Source organism: Apteryx mantelli, chromosome 2, assembly GCF_036417845.1.
Source record: "Apteryx mantelli isolate bAptMan1 chromosome 2, bAptMan1.hap1, whole genome shotgun sequence".
NCBI classification, from domain to species: Eukaryota; Metazoa; Chordata; class Aves; order Apterygiformes; family Apterygidae; genus Apteryx; species Apteryx mantelli.
The window spans coordinates 133,668,938-133,685,349 of NC_089979.1; the positions used below are offsets into that span (position 1 = coordinate 133,668,938).

Consider the following 16,412-nt stretch of genomic DNA (forward strand, 5'->3'; position numbering starts at 1 on the left):
GCTGACGAGTGCTGGCACTGCTTTGCAGCTCATGGTCTAGCAGTGTGTTGTATTTTCTGTTTTGAAAGGGATTTGTTTGTGCGTTGCGTCCAAGCACATCTCCGCCATTTGATGCCGAACCTCAGTATGGTGGTTTCTGTTGAGTTTGCTGCGAGGGAAGAGTTTCTCCAGATTCTCAGAGAACTGTGTTTGAGCCCTGTTGTAAACTGATCTTACGCTCTCTGGAGGGCAAACTCGACATATTCGGATGTCATCACACTCAACTGATAAACCTAGATTAATATCTGCTGCTTGTTAATTAATTGCACTTTTGTTTTATCTGTAGATTGCAGGACTTGACACTCTATAATCCAGAACGGACCATTACAGTTAAAGGCAGTATTGAAACTTGTGCCAAGGCTGAGGAAGAAATTATGAAGAAAATCAGGGAATCCTATGAAAATGATATTGCTGCTATGAATGTGAGTGGTCTTATGGCATGGTCCCTTTTTGGAAATTAGAATTGGAATAACTTGGGTCTAAGGGAGCTTTGGACATCATCTGGCCCACTGAGGGGCTTGATCAAAACAGGGCCAGTTTCAAAGTTAAATGGGGTTGTTCAGTGCCTTGTTCCCTCCAGGTTTGAACATTGCCAAGGGCAGAAAGTCCATTGCCTCTCCAGGCAGCCTGTGCTGTGTCTGACTGCTCTCGTTGTGAAAACTTCTTTCCTGATATCCAGCCATAACTTCCCTGTTGCAATGTCAGTTGCCTCTTGTAGTCATTCCTGGGGTTTGGGTGTGGGCTTTATTTTTGTTACTTTTTAATTTAATTTTGTTTTAATGAAGGCTTCCTCTGTTTTGTTTTGAGTAGAGGAACTGAGAAATTGATTTAGATTGAGGAAATGAATGAGGATTTCACTTTTTCTTGTTGCAGAAACCTGAAAGGAATGTGTGTTTATATATAATTGTGGTTTATGTGCTGCAGTTTGTATAAGTTTCTTAAAGCAGCGATTCCTAGTCTCTTGGTGTTAAAAGCATAACATACAAAATAAGGATCTCTCCTGCTTTCAGTTATTTAATTTAAGAAGGCTATATTAAGGCTTTTCTTGATATAGATGATAAAGACATTCAGTTATTCAGAGATGATTGCAAATTATATAGTAAAAGCAACACACCTCATCAGTTTGCTGAAGTATTACTAGCTCATATTGGGAAATGATTGAGATTTTTGATAGGCTATGAAAAGCTTTTTTTGTGTGTATATCTATATAACCAAGTGTTATGGTCTAGAATCAGGCTGGAAAATTTTTAAAATTTACAGTAGTCTCTGGTTTTCCAGAAATGCCTATTCCTTATGGCTTCCCTACTGGCTGGAGGGAATATTCTTCCCCCTCTTTTCCCTCCCTCCCATCCTGTAAGCAGACCTGCAGGGGACAGACCGCACATGAGTGTGCAGTGATGTGTCTGAGAGCCCAGGGAGTGTGTTTTTGCTTCACTATAGTGAGCAAGGACACGGCTGAACTTGAGGCTGCTCTGCTGTTTGGCAAAGGTGTGCTAGAGAACTACCTCTGCTACTAGATGGACTTCAGCTTTAGTTTGTTGTCATGATTCTTAAAGCGGTGGGGTGTTTTGTTTTGTTTTCCTTGACTCATAATGGGATTATCTTGATGACCTGACATGAAGCCTGTCTCTAGCTGAGGTGTTTTTAAAATATAGTCATATTGCTTGGTAATAATTTGGCAAGGTGAAAAATGAGACTGAAAAGTCCTGGGTCGCTCCCTGATAATGCATGGTTCCTAGTACGTAGTGCTGCTGCTTCACTCGGGGCAGGCAGGCAGGGGACACATAACTTCACAGCTGATGCTTTGCCAGCAGACACTGGTGGGATCTTCTCCCTTTAGCTTTTGCTGATCCAGGAGAGGAAGGATATGGGAGGGAGGAATGGGTTATAGTATGGGATACGTGAAAAATCAGGATTTGTGAGTGAGGTTTCTCTGCTTCTACAGGATATTGGGTGGTTTTAAGTATAAAGCCCAAGTGGTGATCTGGTAGTTCTGTTCACTCTGAATGTGAAACCTAAAGTTTGCACTGTTGCCTGGATTTCTTACCATCAAGCTTGTGATACGTTTCACTTAATTAAGTTGTAGGGAGTGATTCCTAGCTGCCTTTCCTTCTAAGCCATATTTTTAGTATTATTGGTCTGTGTCTAGGGAATAAGTTTGAAGTTGAGTCCTTGGGGGAATGGAGATTTAAAAAATAAAAATAAAAGATTTGAAAGAATATGCTAACATCTTTTGAAAAGGCTCTAATAGCCTGTGCCATCTAGAATTTTGACTAGGCTTAATGATCTGAATTTTAAAGCTTAAATAACTCTTCTTCCATTGCAGCTTCAAGCACATTTAATTCCTGGATTAAATCTGAATGCCTTGGGTCTGTTCCCACCTTCTTCTTCAGGAATACCACCTCCCGCAGTGAGCGTTGCCTCTGCTGCTGCTGCTGCTTCATATCCACCGTTTGGGGTAAGGGAAGTGTCAGATTGCATTAGCGGATGGTGATATTAATCTGTACAATGCTACTGTTTGGAAAAGTATTAGATCCTATTTTCTAGAGATTCTGAATTATTACACAAAGAAATCAGATGTAAAATGGAGTTAACAATTGCTAGAAGTTTGCAAGTAATAAAATACTATTCTGCAATTGTATTCCTGCTGATCTGGAAGGGAGGGGGGGAAAAAAGGATCTGTAGTCATAAAGCAGGGATCTGTATGTACCAAAAATGTTTGTTTAAATGTAGTAATTTTATAAATGTACAAGCCCTATTGAAATACCGTACTGCTGAATAGATAGGATTTAAATTATATGGATTAATCTCCAGAAAGCTGCGATTTACCTGCCATGTTACTCTCTAAGAAATATGTGAAGAGGCCCAGTGGGCTCTTATTCAGATCCAGTATTGCTTAGTAATCATCAATGAGCATTTTGTTATGGAGCACAAAATACTTTGCTCTAAATGAAAGTTCCAGTGTTGTTCTAGGAAGAGAAGATGCTCTGCTACTCCAGAAAAGGCAACTTCAGTGTACAGGGAAGGTGATTTTTTTCATCACTCTTCTGTTTCTGGTCGTGGTCTCTTCAATGGAAGGTGAATTTTTAAAATTAACTCTACAAGTGGATGGCAGAGTGTTACAAACTCTGGCATGACTGACTTTGCCCTCTCTTTTGCTCAGCAGTAACATCTAAAAAGTTAAGTCTGAGATTCTCCATGAACTAGAAGAGTGAAAAAGCAGCACAGCATGTTGAACTTTATCAAATAACTCAAGTGGGCCTATATATATTGCACTAAAGGGAAGTTGTTGCCTAAATATTTTTCCCAGAGGAAGAAGCCAAGAAAATGTCACTGAAAGGATGAGGAAAAATTCCACACTCGTAGCGTTGTTTGTGGGAATGAACAACTTGGGTGTTATGAATGTATTATAAACTATGTTCAGTATAATAGTAGCTTTATCAGAAAAAATGCTCCAAAGAAAACCACAATGGAAATATGTTTATACCCAGTTATCTTACTGTTAATAACAGTGCCTCTATTTATGACAAACAAATCCCTCCTTCCCGCCCACCCCCTTCCCCTTTAATTAGAATGGCAGCCTAAACTAACTAAAAAAATACAGTTCTTACTTCAGTGTATTGTATAAAAATGCCATCTGTGGTAATGGATTGCCTTGATTTATTTTTTTTTCTTTTTTAAAAGAAAGTGGAAATGTTTTTAGGAGTATATAACTTTGGCAGTAATGATAGGTGTAATTTTTTTCTTTCCTTTTTACTCCAAATTTGCAATCTGCTTTACTATTCTTGAGAGATTTATATTGTAAGCCTACGTTCTTTTGTTCCTCATTTGCTTTATTTTCATTTCTTTTCTTGTTTCTTTTGCTGTGGTTCTTTCTCACTTCCGCTTCAAATATGCACCTAAACAGTGTTGAATTTGGCAATTTCAGTCTTATTCTTGTCTGTCCCTCTGTTAGTGCACCCTTCTCCCCCACAGATGCACCTTTTTTTAGCCCGCTAGGTTCTCTGGCAGCTTTCGGGCTTCTGGAAGTAGGACAGAGGCAGCATCTGGAAAAAGCCATCAAGAAGCAAGTGTAATTTTGTGAAAGTATCAAAGTTTTACAGCTGGAAGGACCATGAAATCTGAACTCTCTCTCTCGCTCCTGTTCCTTCTATTCTGTCAATCCTTTGAACATTTTCCTTTGTTCCAAATAGTCCGGATGCACGTACAATAAGCAAATGTGCAAACACAAGGAAAAGTGATGACTAATGGCAGGGAACTTCTGGCTTTTGGAAGTTGGGGATGGTACCAAGAAAATCCCTGAACCGAACCGAAGGGCTTCTGAAGCAAATGCATGAACAACTGAAACTCTCTCACCTTTTCTTACCTGGATGTGACACTATCTAGAAAGGAACAGGTGGTTTTGTGGTCTCCAGGCAAGTCATCCCCTCACATTACTTGGAGTAGCTGCCCTTCCCTCATGAGAGGAAAACAAGAAAAAGTTTGGGCTTATCTTTTCCTTTGACGAGTGGAGTTTTCCAAGAAAACAGTTTCCATATATTTTGTTTTGTAATTGTGTTGCCCAAGAGCTCTTAAATCTTGTTTGTGTATGAAGTTAGTTTCATTAACTTACTTTTTTTTCCTCTAGTATTTTTCTCTAGTCGAACAATTTTTAGACCATGTTAAAACAGGGTAGGTAGAAACAGAAAGAGCGAGAGAAAAGGGCTGACTGTGTTAGAAGAAGAACCTTGAAAGGATAAAGATCAACCACAGATGAGGATTCAGGAGAGGACATGAGGCATTTTGGAAAGTCTGTGTCCAGCTTCAGGGAAAGAAGGCCTTAGGGAAAATGTTGAAGAAATTATAGGGAGACTTTGTGTCCATTCATCTACGAGCTATTTGTTTCAGAGTTCGTTGTTCTGGCAACTGTGTTTGGGTGACCTGGGGCTCTTTGGTTTATGAGTGGACAGCTGTGTATATTTGGGAACAGTGGTGAACTGGCAGTGAAGATACCTCTCAGACAGCTGAAAATCCTTTCTGAAAATATTATTGGCATCAGGGTGACCCAGCAGCATAAGTGTATCTTGCTGCTATCTTGCTTATTTCTGTCAGTGCAAATTTTGCCTTCTCCTCAGGCCTGGGCATGGGTGGCTGTTCCCTATCTCCTGAGTGCACATGGAGCCCATGCAAGGGGTATCCCAGCAGCGGGGCACTTGCACAAAGTGGGCCCTGGTGCTGGTGGGTGAATGCCCCCATGTTTTTTCAAGCCAGTCTTATTGGTGCTGGGTGGCGAAGGAGGCTGGCCAATCCTTTATCTTCTACGATCTGTAAAAGGTCTTACAAACCTTTTGAACTGATAATTCGTGATCAGCACTGTGCGGTATCTGTTCAAACAGAAACTGGGTAAAGTATTTCAGCACTGGCGACCTTCACAGTTGATGCTTGTTTCCATCATGCTAACAAGTTTAATTTTCATTCCCAGCTGACTGACAGATGGTATTTCTCTGCCTTGTGCAGAAGATGCTGGTTCTGCACCTTTCCAGTAGTTCTCCTGGAACTTCTTCAGCTATTTCCAGTGACTTGTAAGATCAGAAGAATCCAAGCTAGGTTGCCCTCCTAGCTTGGGGTGAAGGCATTGGTGGCTGATAGTCCTACTTTATGTGTAGTCTCTAGTTCAGGTCTGGCTGATTTCAGTGGCAAAAGCCAGAACTTAAAGTTATTGCAGGTGATAGAAGGGCAGATGCCTGAGTAACAGGATGAGTTATTTCCCACAGATCCAAGGTCTCTGGATCTAGGGCAGGAAAATGCTAAGCAAGGCAACTTGTTTTACTGGAGGAGGGAAAAAATGCAAGAGGTGGGTCTTTGTGCGGGTAGAACTCAGATGACAGTAGCAAATCTGAGTTTCTGGTACTGCCTTGCCTGGACTGTTGTCTGGCTGAGTTGAGGTGTGTTCCTCACAGCTTCAGGTGCCCAGTTATCTAGGGACGCTTGACACCCAGTGTTAGGTGAAATCTTTCTGTAAGTGTGTATTTACAAACCTTATAGTGTGCCCTGGGACCCCATTATGGTGTGCCTGAGGACTATGAAGCTTTTGTTTAAATACCTTTGAGCATATGGACCTTCCCTTGTGGGGAATGCGGTCTTTAAAGTGGCTCTCATTTGGGTCAGAAGAGGTGGGTGGGTAGGCTTTAGGCATTTACAGAAGACTTTCCATGTGCGGCTGATCCTTCATATGTATTGTTATCTAGGGACAAGCTGTTGCTGTGACTTTGTGTAGGACTTGTTCCCAAAGAACTTTGAGGTGTCATCTTAAGTATTGAAATGAGCATCTGTCATGTTCCTGATACTGCTTTTCATACAGGTGGGAAGAGAATAATGGTAAACAGATCCAGGATTTTTTTGCATTGCCAGAGTGTACAGTGACAGGTCTGAACCCCATCTATCCAGCCATAGCCAAGCATTCATTTCTAAACCCAAGTCATCTTATTTCAAGAACTTAGAACTGAGTAATTTGATATGTTTTAGCTCTGTTAATGTGAGCTGGGTGCTATTTCTTCCTCTCCCTCTCTTCCTGCAAAACTTCAAGGCATATTTAACAAGAGCACAAACACTCTTCTCCAACTGCTTCAGGAACAGGCCAGTAACACAAACTTAGGAGATGGCAGTGTTGGAATCTCATCGAATGTTGGTTTGGATGTAGCACCTTGGCCTGAGCCTCGTTCAGGAGAGCAGTTTCTGCTTGACTGAAATACCTCATTCTCCATGGCCCATCTACAGTGTGATTCACACTGGTGCATAACTTCAAAGTCCCATTACATACTGCTTCAAGTAATTTAGGGTATGAGATTCAGTTTGTTTCATTAACTGTCCAATTCCCTGCTTTTTCAGAATCCACAGTCATTGTGGACTTGAAGTTGTGTAGGAAACGAAGAAGCTGGCTATTGCCTTGCCCTTTATATCCTGGCAGTAGAGTACATACAGGAAAGCACGGTCTGTGTCCTTGGTATCTCTGTTTATAGTTAAACACACATGCGTGTGTGTGCATGCACATCTGGTGCCTGTGGCTAACAGTGTCTCAGTGTCTAGAGAAGGATAACTGTTCTTATTTGATATTTATCCATCACTAGCAACAATTCTTGATATTGCAGCTATATAATTTATTCTATTTGCAAGTCCAGGTTCCCGGTTTGCCTGTTTAAAGCGCTAATTTTATGTAGTCACTTGAAAAGGATGTAATGGAATTGCATATTGTGTGTTTGGATTACTGAATTTTTTCTGTCTCCTCTTGCCAAAATCCAAGAACTGTTACCTGTCTTTTAGGAGGACAGGGGAAGTCAAATTGGAATGTGTGGGAATTGCTGAAACATTTTAAGGCTGGAAGAAAAAAAATATGACTTAAGAAAAATGTCTTAGTTGTTAAGAATATTAAGAATTAGAAATTCATGGTACTGTCAAATGGGCATGATTTTGCTCTTACAATCCTGGCGCTCTGATAACATCTTTTTTTTTTCTTTTCTTTTTTTGATGAGCATGTGTCCTTGTGTGACCACAGTAAGGACTCATATATAGCCTTTCTGTGCCTATTTGTATCTTATCTCTTGTTCAGCTGCTTTTGGGTCTGGAAAACCACTGCTTTGTTTATCCTTAAATCCTTCTCAACTCTGCACTTGTGTGTTGCAAGTCTGACACAATTGCGAATAGAGTTTTGTTAGTCTGCCTGCAGTCATTGGTAACGAATGTCATGAGCTCAGAGCACCTTCACAGAGGATTGGGATGTGTATGAGGAAGAAAGAATGCTTATCTTTTTCCAGAAGATCCATTACCACAAAAACATTTTATAAAATATCCAAGAAAAACTGTTTCAGGTGTAGTGTTCTACTGTTCAAAGTTGCTTTGATGAATTTGTTGCTTCTGTCTTCTGAACTTTGGGGACAATATGAACATGCTTGTCTCCTGAGAATAAAAGTTGTTTCTCCTGGAAAGCCAAAGATTTTAAAGCATCAAATGAACAAGAAATCCTGATCTTAGAGCTCCACTACCTATAGTCATGCAATTAAATGCACTGCTCCCATCTATTGGGGTTAAGTAGGCTGCACCCTTGGTTCTATAATTGAAATTTCTTATGTTTAATTGTACACATGACTGCATTTACTTCTGTAGCCTTTGGGTCTGAAAGTTGGAATCACAAGCCAGAGGGGAGGGTGATCTACAGGGAGCTCATCCTGTCCTTGAATGCCATGAAACAGGGCAGGAGAATTAATTCCCCTATTAAGGGTTCTCTGTAGCATGATAGATGCACTCAGGTGTGTAGAGAGTTGGGAAGCAGGTAGCTTTTTTTCCGCAAAAGGAAGTCATGCCAGTTCTTCTCCTGCATCCGTAAGTTACTGTAAGAGATGGCTGAACTATGGCCATGAAAGCTAGCTGAGGCCAACCACCGCTCCTCCGCTCACAGCAGCACTGCTTTCTGTACTGGTGGTCTTTTTGCACACCCACTGTAGCCTCTTGGAACTCCACCCTTTTCCTAACCTTTTCTTTAGCCTCACAGTTAATTTTCAGGTTATGTGGTATGCATAGATGCTTCTAAGAGGAGGAAAAAAGAAGTCATTTCCTACAATAAACAAAATCAAAAAATCAAACTACCTTTCTCCAGTGACAAAAAACATCTTGTACAGCTAGGCTGATAGGTTGCTTTCCTTTATTCTTTTTGCCATCTTTTAAGGCTTTTTGTTGCAGGTGAGGAACATGCCAATGGAAAACTTTCTCCTTAGAAGATGATGTGGTCAAGAGAGATTCCTTCTTTATCCTCCAATATTTTTCTTTAATAATAAAGAAGAGTTCTTCTATATTGCATAGATGTGATAGGAGAAATAACTGTATTGTGCTTTTGGCAGGAAAGAAAAGTAATTTAAAATGAAAAATTGCTTCATTGAGGGCCTTCATTTGATGCCCTGAGCATAGATGAGAGACAAGGAAGAAGAAAAACTGTCCTATGTTTCCAGGTACTTTGACTCTTACTTGGTAGAGTTGGGTTCCTTTGGATATCTGGGTTTGTTAGGATTATTAGCTCATGCAACTGTTATGTCTAAACTACCCAGGGGAGGTAATGTATGTGCATCTATACCTTTGTGTAGTCTCTTAAGTGGATTTCTCCTAATTTGGCTAGCTTGTTATGAAGTAGATGATCTTGTGAGGAGCTGTCCTACAGCCAAAAGAGAATGTGGTTTGGGGGGATAAAGAAGGATTGGCAGCATTTTTGCAGTATGGTTTTATATCTGTGAAATGAAAACCATACATGTGTAACAAAAAAAATCTGGAGGAGGGCACTATAGGATGATGGCGTTGTCTCAAATAGCTGTTGCAAGCTGATTAGGCTTTAAGGTTGTAACCTCAGTGCCTTGAATACTTAGTTTCCTAAATTTCTTAGTGACACACTTCTAACACCTGAGAAACTTGCTCCCTGTTGCATGATGCTGTGTGGTTGTCCTGCTCTGTGGAGGAAACGGTGGATCCTCCCCGCCAGCTCTGAAGTCTCTCACCCCTGCCATACCATGTAGGCAGGGGTACTTGCCAGGACTGGTCGGAAACTCTTCTGTCCCTGGAGATGGACTGGTCCCCAGTGTGGGGAGTGGTGGGGAACAGAAATGGAACTGGCACTGTGTGAAGTGCAAAGATTTGCCAAATTGACAGCTAGCATATATATATATATATATATTTATATTTATATTTATATTTATTTATTCCTCTTGAGGTGTTGAAGACTTCAGCAGTTCTTAATAGCTCTTTGTACGGTTCTGAGGCTGTCATAATGCAAATAGTGTCACTGGTTAACTAATAATACACACTTTTTAAAATAAAAATGTCATCTTTCTCACTGCAATTTTGAACGCTTGTTCATTTGTGGGTGCCTGGGACAAGAGATAAGAACTTGCTCTGAGGCTCTTGTGGTAGGAAGGAGATTTCATCGGGGCTCTCTTGAACATCTCATGCTCCCAAGCTCTAATTGCCAGGCTCAGCATCCTCCGAATATCAAACTAAATGAGAAATTGCATTTCTTAAGGTGCCAAGTAACAGGTTGTTACTGCAGGGTGCTGACCTCCTTCAGGCCAGCAACAAAAGTCGGTCAAGTCTCCTCGTTCTGCTGTAGCTGGCTCCATCTTGTGTGTGTGTGTTCGTTACGCGTGGTGAAAAACAAGTGGCCTTTCTGTGTTTTCAGAACCTGTTTTTTCCTGTAGCTTCTAAGGAGTCAGAGAGCAGAGTCTTTATAAACCAGACTGATGGGGTACCCATATCTTTTTCGCAACCACAGATTTCATGGACAACTTGCCAGGAGTCTGGGGTACCCTCGTGCCTGGTGTGCAAATGTCACAACTTCTTAAGCAGAAGTGCTTTTAAACATCTCTGTTTTTGTGGTTGTAGAGTGTTGCAGCACCAAATACCCATGTTTACTGCTTGTGACTGACCAGCAAAATTCCCCCTTACGTAGTTTCACAGTCTGCTGCTTGTGTTCATTTCTGCTTCTTGGCTATCTATTCAGAATAAAAGGTGGCAGATTGCTTTTTTGGCTTTGTGGCTAATTAGATGTTGCAAAAACAAAGAGTTCATGCCATGTTCAGAAATATGTCAAACCTGTCTCTGCTTGTGAAATGCCTTATAAGCAGCCTGCTGGAAAATGTTCCTTCTCTACTTCTGTGATTTCCACCCCCCCAATCCTGGCTAGGTTTTCATGCTGGAAATGCTTCTCAGGTGCAGCTGGGTTAGTGACTTCTAGTAGTATGAGGCGATTCCCTTGGCTTGCCAGGTAGATGATGATGGTGATGAAAAACTTTAAAGTTCAGGGTCAAGAGCTGGAGTGACTGGTGCTAAGTGAGATGATTTTAGTAGTCTCCGGCCACTGTGTAATAACTAGATTTGTTTCAGTTTCTGGTGCTGAATTGCAGTAGTCCCCAAACTGGAAATGCAGAAGGGGATGATGGCCTAGAGCTTCACCCAAGAGGAGGAGACCAGCGTGGCTGACTGGACAGAGTGCTCCTGCATGGCGTGTTTTTTGTGTGTCCAGGACCAACAGCTGGGGCTGGAGCCGCCCTGCCTGCTGTGGGCTGATTGCCTCCGGGAGGGCCACATTCCTGGTTCGCCTGGGGATGCCAGTGTGTTTTCCGTTATACAGAAGTAACACTTGCAGGGCAAGGGGGAGCTGGCTGTCCTCTGACCCCAGCTGGCCAATAGAGGCAGGTGGTGTCAGGAGCTCCTGGCCACCTGCACAAGGAGAAAGTGTGGAAGCTCCCAGGGGGTTTCTCGTGATGCTCTGAAACCCTTCCCTCTTTCCCACTGCTCCTGTCTTTTCTTATATATACATTTGGTTAGCTGCTGACTGACTGAATTCACTAAATAGTGAGAAGTCTCCATCATCTTTTGTGTGTAGTCCTGGCTCTATAGGTAGCGAATACGGCAGAAGGTTTTAGGATCGCAGCATAAGCTTAAGTCTGTCCTAAATAAACCAGAAAGGCTTGGAGGGTGGGGGGAGCTTGGGTTCCCATTTGTTAACCTGCATTGGCAGCACCACTTTATCTGATGTACAGAATGGTGACCCAAGAGGTATTTGTAAGGATGTTGTAAAACTCTGTGGATCACATTAGACCTATGTACCAAGACTTTAAATAAGCTTTTCTTAATGAGCCTCTTGTTTCCAATGAGGGCTTAAACTTTTAGTGTTGGTATTGGAAAATGAATACACTAGGATTTCTTTCACCAGTGTCAAAAGCTTATTTTGTATTAATGCATTGACTCTTACTGGAATGTCTTCAAGGATACTTGGCTTAATGTTGGTTTCCCCTTGCTGCAAACTTTTATTACTAAATAAATAAGAGCATTTAGTGTAGCTGTAGGCCAGTATAATTCTTCATAGTGCACAGCAAAAATATGGTTTAAATTCTGGCTTTGGGTCTGGTAGAGGCTTTGAATAAAACAGTACATCACTCTGACAAAGTTTGGGGTGTTCTGAAAACCAAACGAGTCGTGTAAGTCTGCCTTGCCTTGGTGATAGTGGTTATGGCTGTTGGGAAGGGGGAGAATGGCAAAAGAGAACTCTTTAATGCAGTCATTTACTGGACTTATTTTTTCACTTTACAAAGTGGATTTGCTTACTATTAAAAATATTTTTAAAAATGCTAGATTGTGGCCAAGCATTGGCTGAGACTGTTTCATGCAGTCTTAAAATAGTTTTGAATTCTTTCCCTCACTGCTAAAAATGAATGCTGGCTAGAAATGGATAACATGACTTTGTGACTTAAAATAAATGCCTCATCCTAAGGTAATTCAGTTGCAGCACATTTAGAGTAAATGAAAACATATACTGGAGATACATAACAGGCTTGGAAAACAGGGAAGATCTCATTCTGCTCCCACTGAAGTCTGGCACAAAATCCTATTTACTTCAGTGGGTACAAGGATTTTAAAAATTTACAGCCTTATCCCAAATGTTGCAATGGATTTACCAACCACATGTATTTGATGGAGCAAGGGATCTGTGGAGACACTTAAAAACACAACTGTAAAAAAAATTATGCTGTTGGCAGGCTTGCAGAAAGACTGAGATTAATGCTTAAGTTAACATAAGGAACACAAATAACAAACATTTTCCCTTACCAGCCCTGCAATGGGTGGGAACACAGGCTTGCTCTGACCGAAGGAGCTGTGTGACTGACCTAGCAGCAGCAGCTTCAGCTGAGTGTAAAGAGAGGTTCATCTGGGGGAAGATCAGAGAAGGCAAAACTCCATTTGTTTTTTAAAATAAAACCATTCCCAAAATTTGATGTCCACTCCTTCTAGCTCTTCTTCTTGTGCTTTGGGACTTTTTTTTTTTTTTTTTTTTTTTTTTTGCCCCCACCTATCTGGAGAATCATACCTGTTATTCTTCCGAGTTTTTATCCTTGCTTGGCCATACTTTGGCTATTATGCAAGCCTGAGAAGATGAGGAATGCTTTTCTTCTGACGATGCATCAGGTAAGGGAAAAGCTGCTCTTGTCAATAATTCTGGGGCGTTTGCAGGACTGATGCACCAGACCTTGGCAGAAGAAAGTGTTATGGTAAGCTTATCCCAAGGGCAGCCTCTTGGGCCCTAGAGCTCTTTCTAACTTTGCAAAAACCCTTCAGGGAGGTGCAGAAAGAAGAGTGAATCTGCAAATCCACTTGGCTAGGAGTCCTCCGCTTCTGGTTCTGGTGTGGAGCAACAGCCCTCAGACTGGGGGCACAGAGCGTGTCCTGAGGAGGGGGAAGAACTTCAGCCCAGCTGTCTTTGCACTCTGGCAACTAAGAAATTACCATTTTGTGCTGAGCAAGTTTGCTGCAAGTCAAATACAGTGTGGTAGGGCTGGGAGCACAGAAGTGATTCTCCTGGGGAAACCTGTTGGGCTGTTGGGACAAGCTGGAGGGAAGGGGAACCTCCTGATGATACATGTACCACAGGGGTCCAGGTGAGCCCTGTGTAAGGGGAAGCAGCAGAGGTTACAGGAGTTAGGAACAGAATAGACTAGATCTTTGGAGAATTAATTTTTATTTTACTTTAAGAAATAGCTGGTATGGACTGTTACACTAAGGACAGATGGTAGGGGACTAGGAGGCTGGTGTTCAAGAACTTGCAGGAGGTGTGGAAGGAGGTGAATCTAAGCTGCTGTAGGAAAGAGTTGGACTAATCTGAAATGTTTGAGAGCTGCTGGTATGGAGAAGCAGTTGCTTAGCTTCCTCCGATGGGTTAGATTAATTTACATCTGTGTTTTAGATCACTGTTTTCAATCATGATTTATATGAGCAGGCAGGAAATCTGATTTAAGTTGACTTATTCTGTTTTGCATCTGTACTTTAGTTACCTTTCTGAAAGCCTTAGTGTAGTCTGTACCACCACAACTACCCTATTCTTTGCTAACACAGTGAGTATATCTTCCTATTTAAACAAATGTGCAGTTTACCATTTGCTTTGGTTAATGTATTTTTTCCATTTTCTGTTAAAAATGATGAATGGTGCTTTTCTTATTTGCTTGATTAATTTTTCACTTCTGATTTTCATCGGACTGGATTTGGGTGGAAATTAGAATCCAATTAATGAACAAAAACAGCCTTTAAAATTGTTTTTATTAGTTAAATGTGCTGGATATAGACAAAAAAGCTTATCAAGCCTGTTTTGTATTTAAAGCATACTGATTTTTGTGTTTAAAAAAAAAAAAAAACAGCAAAAGCAAGTGTTATCAGATGTCCATGAACTGAAGTATTTGTTTCTGGTCACCATGCTCTTCAAGAATCTCAGTTTCTCAGAACTAAGAAAGCTCAGTTTCTGGAGCTGTTCTTTTTATTATTTATTTATTTATTTATTTATTTATTTTTAATTCTAAGAAAGAGTTCTCCATCTGAGTGAACATCCTGGTGCTGTCTAACTTTAGCAAACTGTGTGCCCCAGTGATTTGAGACCAAAACCTCTTTTCCCCAAATCCTTATTCCTCAGGCATGTGCGGTCCTCCTGCCCCACCACCCAGAAATATGTAGGTCGAACCAAACTTCACAGACTGTTCAATCCACTGCTGAGCTTTGATTGGGTAGCCTGAAAGAACAAAGTTAATCATCCCTTTTTCTTCCCTTTTCTCAGCTTGCTTTATCGTATTTAAAATTTAAGGCTAGAGAGAAAACAACAAATTGCTTCTTTTGTGCACCTCCCTGGTTTCCAGCATGGGGTTTTAGATACCTTCCTCTGCTTCACCTTGTGACTGAACTGTCTTCTCCGGGCTCAGACTCTTGTGCCTGGGGACTGGTGCATCAGGCTTTGCGGTCCCCTCCCTGGAGGGTGGTTTGTGGTGGTGGTGTGTTTTTTGGGGTTTTGTTGCTGTGTGTATGCGTGTGTTTGTTTGTTTGTTTTGTCTGGTTGTTTTTAGTGGCCCTGCGTTTTAAGGCTTTACAGCGGCCCTGAGTCTTAAGGCTTCAGTGAACCTTTTCAGGGCTCATGGGATATACTGTGCCATCCAGCATCTCAGTGGATGCCCTTACACTTAAAGGCAAGTGATGACCAACCTCCCATTATGTTATTTTGTATTAACAAGCAAGAGTCACTTATCTGGCAGCAGATAAGGTCATGTGCTTTGGCCTCAGCAATCCAGTGGGAAGCCCTCAGTGAAGCTGGTAAGAACTGGTGATACCCCAGGCCAATCTTTGGTCAAGTGCAGTGGGGAAAAAAAAAATGGAGCTGTGGTCCAGACCCAGTTTGAGTCGAGGTTTGCTGTCTGGCTGCTGCATGGGATGGGAGAGTGCTATAGCTGTTCCGTTTAATTCTGCAGCTGGAGGTATCTTCTGATCATCCTGCCCAAACCTATTTGATCGAGATAGGTTTGAAACAGGACCCTCAATTTGCAGCGAGACCTCAGACTTTGACTTTGTAGGAGGGACTAGTTCTGAACCCATTGGACAAACATTGCAAAAGAGGTCTTCTGTCTCACACATCTGTGATTGCACAATTACTCTAAGTTAGGATGGACATATGGACCATACATCTTGGAGAAGCTGGTTTCTCCATTTCTCCAAATTTAAAAGGCTTTTTTCTCCTGCTCTTTCAGCTCCCAGGGCTGGTCTTATCTGGAACAAACTATTTTGTTATATGAGGAGAAATAAACTGGATGGGGAAGAGAAGAAGAGTGCAAGGAATTCTCCATGGACAGGAGACTTTACCATTGTCAAAAATTAGTTGACCAACTACTACTACCAGTTCCATGACTTAATGAACTTTACAACTTGAGTAACAATTGTATGCTACTTACACATTTAAACAGAAATATTTAAAGTTATGACTATTGTTAAGGCCCTTAAAATTAAATATAATGATAAAGATGGATATTAAGTTAACTATCTTTAAGACAAAAGTAAATTTTAAAATTGAAACTGATTCATCCTTCTCTAAGGAGGCTAAGAACCTGGTGAAATAGTAAATTTACTGTAAATATTAGTGAACCTATCTGATACTGCTACATCTGCTCTTAAAGCTCTATAAATTCAACCTAATTATACGTCTTTCTACCTCCTCACATAGCCTTGAAATAATTTCTTTAATATCATTCCTATTTTGAAAAGGGGACTATGAAGCAAAAAGTTGAACTGCAGGATGCTCTTTAGAGTTCATATGGACAGATGCTTTCTCCAAGATTTTTTTTTTTAGTTCTTACATTGAAGTATATGTTTAAGCAAGCTTCATTTGGCCTTATTAATCTTAGATTCTGTGCAATTGGAAAAAGTTCCCTAAATTTAGTGCTTCTAACACACATTTAAGATCTAGGAATCTATTTCTGATATAACTCATCCTAAAAGTTCCTGGAAAGCCATATGACTTATGGGGCATGGCACAGAGAAGATTAGAGTTGATCCTC

General features: G+C 41.1%; 1 protein-coding gene across 1 annotated transcript in view; it reads left to right on the forward strand.

Annotated features, from left to right (window-relative positions):
- The window catches only part of IGF2BP3 (insulin like growth factor 2 mRNA binding protein 3), a 122,555-nt gene that overhangs the window by 89,632 nt on the left and 16,511 nt on the right, over positions 1 to 16,412 (forward strand). Inside the window, exons 10-11 of the mRNA XM_067291594.1 lie at positions 326 to 461; positions 2,366 to 2,497. Coding sequence (XP_067147695.1) covers positions 326 to 461; positions 2,366 to 2,497 — 268 coding nt within the window. The remainder of the gene's footprint in view (positions 1 to 325; positions 462 to 2,365; positions 2,498 to 16,412) is intronic.